The 3,731-nt window shown below is 25.7% G+C and overlaps 1 protein-coding gene across 1 annotated transcript in view; it reads left to right on the forward strand.

The window, feature by feature from the left end:
• The first annotated feature begins 457 nt into the window (after positions 1-457).
• The window catches only part of LOC126894726 (uncharacterized), a 13,717-nt gene continuing 10,443 nt past the window's right edge, over positions 458-3,731 (forward strand). Inside the window, exons 1-3 of the mRNA XM_050665943.1 lie at positions 458-594; positions 1,952-2,191; positions 2,270-2,351. Coding sequence (XP_050521900.1) covers positions 1,976-2,191; positions 2,270-2,351 — 298 coding nt within the window. The 5' untranslated portion in view covers positions 458-594; positions 1,952-1,975. The remainder of the gene's footprint in view (positions 595-1,951; positions 2,192-2,269; positions 2,352-3,731) is intronic.

Below are 3,731 nucleotides of genomic sequence, written 5' to 3' on the forward strand. Positions count from 1 at the left end.
TTAATAACTGTATTAATCATTTGATTGTAAATAGGACCACTAATGAAAAAATAAATCTAATAAATTCATAAAAACGATTAAAAATAAAAACAAATTTCAAGATTTTTTACTTCAAAATATGCTGAAATAAAATTTTATTAATAACATATTTTTTTTTTTTAATTTAATAATGACATAAAATATGACATTAGAACAGCTAAACAAAATTTTAGTTTAAAATAGAGATACTATGAATATAATTTTTAAACATAGCATTATAAAAATTTAATGTTACATAGTTTTCATTTGTTTAAATGAAAACTATAAAATAACGTAGAATTTGAAATTGCATTTTTAGTTATTAATACTGTTACACATCTCTATAAAAAAATTATGTGTTTATTTTAGCTATCTTTCTGTATTTTTAATTAATAAAATATAGTTTTTTATAATATTATAAACTTGAAATTAAAAATTAGATTGAATAACAGGTTTAATCTGATTTTTTATAGATTTAAGTTTTGTGAATTTATTTTGTTCAAAACAGTTTATTATAATTTTACAATAGAACAATCATCACAAGAAGTTATGACAGTCTAAAAGACAATATACAGGGTGATTTTTTTATCATAACCCATTTAATTATTATAATTTAAAACATTTTTTTTTTTATTATCTTTAGTTACATATTATTCTTGAATTATTAACTATGTAATACTTTTTAAATTCATTCCTTATGCCTGGTAAGGGTGTCAACTTTGTTTTTTTAAATGGCAACACATATTTTTAATTTAATAAAATGTTTGAGTTTTTAATTCAATAATAAATGGCATTTGAATTTTTAATGAAACTTAGTTCGTTTATTAGATATAAACATTTAAAGTTTCAAATTTTTGAGTTAATATATAGCTATAATACACAAGGGATTACAAATACAGGTAGCTAATTGGTTTTTTATGATATTGCTATCACAGTCACGGATTGTTTATTATCAATTATGACTATCAATAGATATACTTTTTGTATTGTCAGTTAGTGTATTTATAAACTCACAACAATGTACCTTACTATCATTGATAATAACAATGCTGTGTACCTGCTAATATCGATGTCATAAAAAACCAATTAGCTACCTGTATTTGTAATCCCTTGTGTATTATACCTATATATTAACTCAAAAATTTGAAACTTTAAATGTTTATATCTAATAAACAAATTAAGTTTCATTAAAAATTCAAATGCCATTTACTATTGAATTAAAAACTCAAACATTTTATTAAATTAAAAATATGTGTTACCATTTAAAAAAACAAAGTTGACACCCTTACCAGGCATAAGGGATGAATTTAAAAAGTATTACATAGTTAATAATTCAAGAATAATGTGTAACTAAAGATAGTAATAAAAAAAATTGTTTAAATTATTATTATTCTGTAAGTAATTAAATGGGTTATGATAAAAAAATCATTCTGTATAGCAAAAACATATTAGTTCTTATTGATTTTGTTTAAAATTGAAATTTTCAGAATTGAATCTTAGTATTTATTTGTCAGATATCTTCTACTTATTTTTCCTTGCCTTTATTCAAACTATAATATATTTAGTACGTTGTCTTAAAGTTTTAAAATCTTATGTTATGTATTACTATTATTAATACTATAAGTTCAAAAAAAAATTTGCCCTGACAATTTATCTTTTATATACAAATGACTGTTGTAATTAAAATATATACTCTATTTGTGCTGACTAATTTGATTTCATATTTTTATTATTTCGACTTAATATTTTTATAACTTTTTGAAAAATATATAGATTAATACAATTTATCTTTTATAAGTACATCATACATTTTTCTTTCATTTGAAATAATTTTTTTAGCTAATTTTTTTAAGACTTTAAGTAATTTCTAAAAGTAATAATTAAAAAGATTTATTAGGTAACTCTAATTCACTATTCAAATTTTATTTTTTAGAATGATGAACCCTTACAAATTTTTATGCCTGTTGATGTTGAATGGCAGGTATCAAAGTGCAACGAATTGAATCTTCTTTTTATAGAAGTTTCTTCCAAAGAATTGCACTATAAATTCCTAAAATCTCCGAAAATAAAAATTGAAACTAAGGGAGACGGAAGTTGTTTTTTTAATGCACTATCATATTGGATAACAGGTTCAGATGAGTTTGGTCAAGAATTACGTAAAAAAATCATCGATGTAAATAATTTATACATAAATTAATAGCTTAGTATCATGTTTTTATTATCATATTTACTCTTAAATAATTTTTTTAAGTTTCTGGCTGATTCTAAGAATTTTAAATTAATGACTTTGGATTATAAATGGCAGAAACGTATTGATGAGATGCACGACTCGAGTAAGAAATTACAATAACTATAATAGTTATATTAGTGTAAGAACACTAACAAATCATAGTTGCCAAGAAAAAAAATATATGCCAAATTTACGTTTTTAAAATTTTTTATCCTTGAATTAAAATAAAATAAACGAATATTATGACAATCTCCAGTTGGAGATATTATGAAATTAGAATATTAATGTGCTATCTTCACAGCTTCATTAATTTAATAAAAAAATTAAACTTCTCATGTGTTCTCTCCATGGACAATAATGATTAGATAGGCTACTGAATGTGCCTTATAATACGTTCTCAAAGTCCGTCTATGGAACTTCTTTTTTTATTTCCATGAAAAAATTTAATTACTAATTTTTATTTCTACTACATTATAACATGGATAATATTATTTATGGTTATGACTTCACTCATAACCGCATTAACCATTATGGTATTGAGTATCTTTGTGAGACAGTGATGTATCTGCTCTCTAGGATCGCGGCAACTTAAGTTAAATATATACAAATGGTCTATCCATTCTTTGTTTTTTATGGTTATCTACTGTATGGTACAGAACGCCTATAGAAGGATCTAGTTGACCAGTTGTTACAAAGATCATTGATTATATTATTTCGTGGGACAGCTGATCACCAGCGTCTTGCTTTACTCTCCCCCTTGCTCACCCAACACGATAAATCGATGTCAATTGTCATCCGTGTACAGGTTATTGTCGTAAGTCAGTCAGTGAATTGTTTTTTGTGTCACTTTTTTTCTGTTGCACGCGCCTTCGCTTGAATGTTAAATTGTCCGGCCGTTGTACGCCATAGTTTATTATTACTTGTTTATTGTACCCTTGTGCTCAAAGTTAACGTGCTCTTACATGCCACTAGTAATTGGGCCCTGACCATAACTAAATATCTTCATTGCCGTAGTCTATTCTCATCTGCCATTATGTACCTAGATTTACACTCTGACTCGTCATACTCAGATTTTCGACACCATTACCACAAGATATCATACAGTCCATTCATCATTATCAACAACGTCATCTATTCAGCTGAGTTTATATTATTTTTTAATGTTATTTATTGTTTGTTTTAATTGAGTTTAACTATTTTGTTTTATGCCGCTTCGCCGACCATTAGTATTTAAGAGCCCTCCCGTTACCCCTTAAATTTAAGATACTCTCTGAGGAATTTCTAATATATGTGATTATTTGTTATTTAATTATTGTCTACTTTCGTTTACTTATTGGATGTATAGCTAACCGTCATCTCCTAGGTGACCCACTCCCGCATCAATAATTAACGATTTAAACAGGCTTAAGGTAAATCGGCATACTAGTGCGGTGCATAACTAGCCGTCCTACAGTCTAGCTGCCTCGTACAAAACACCTACTAT

Source organism: Daktulosphaira vitifoliae, unplaced genomic scaffold, assembly GCF_025091365.1.
Source record: "Daktulosphaira vitifoliae isolate Bord-2020 unplaced genomic scaffold, ASM2509136v1 Scaffold_1, whole genome shotgun sequence".
NCBI classification, from domain to species: domain Eukaryota; kingdom Metazoa; phylum Arthropoda; class Insecta; order Hemiptera; family Phylloxeridae; genus Daktulosphaira; species Daktulosphaira vitifoliae.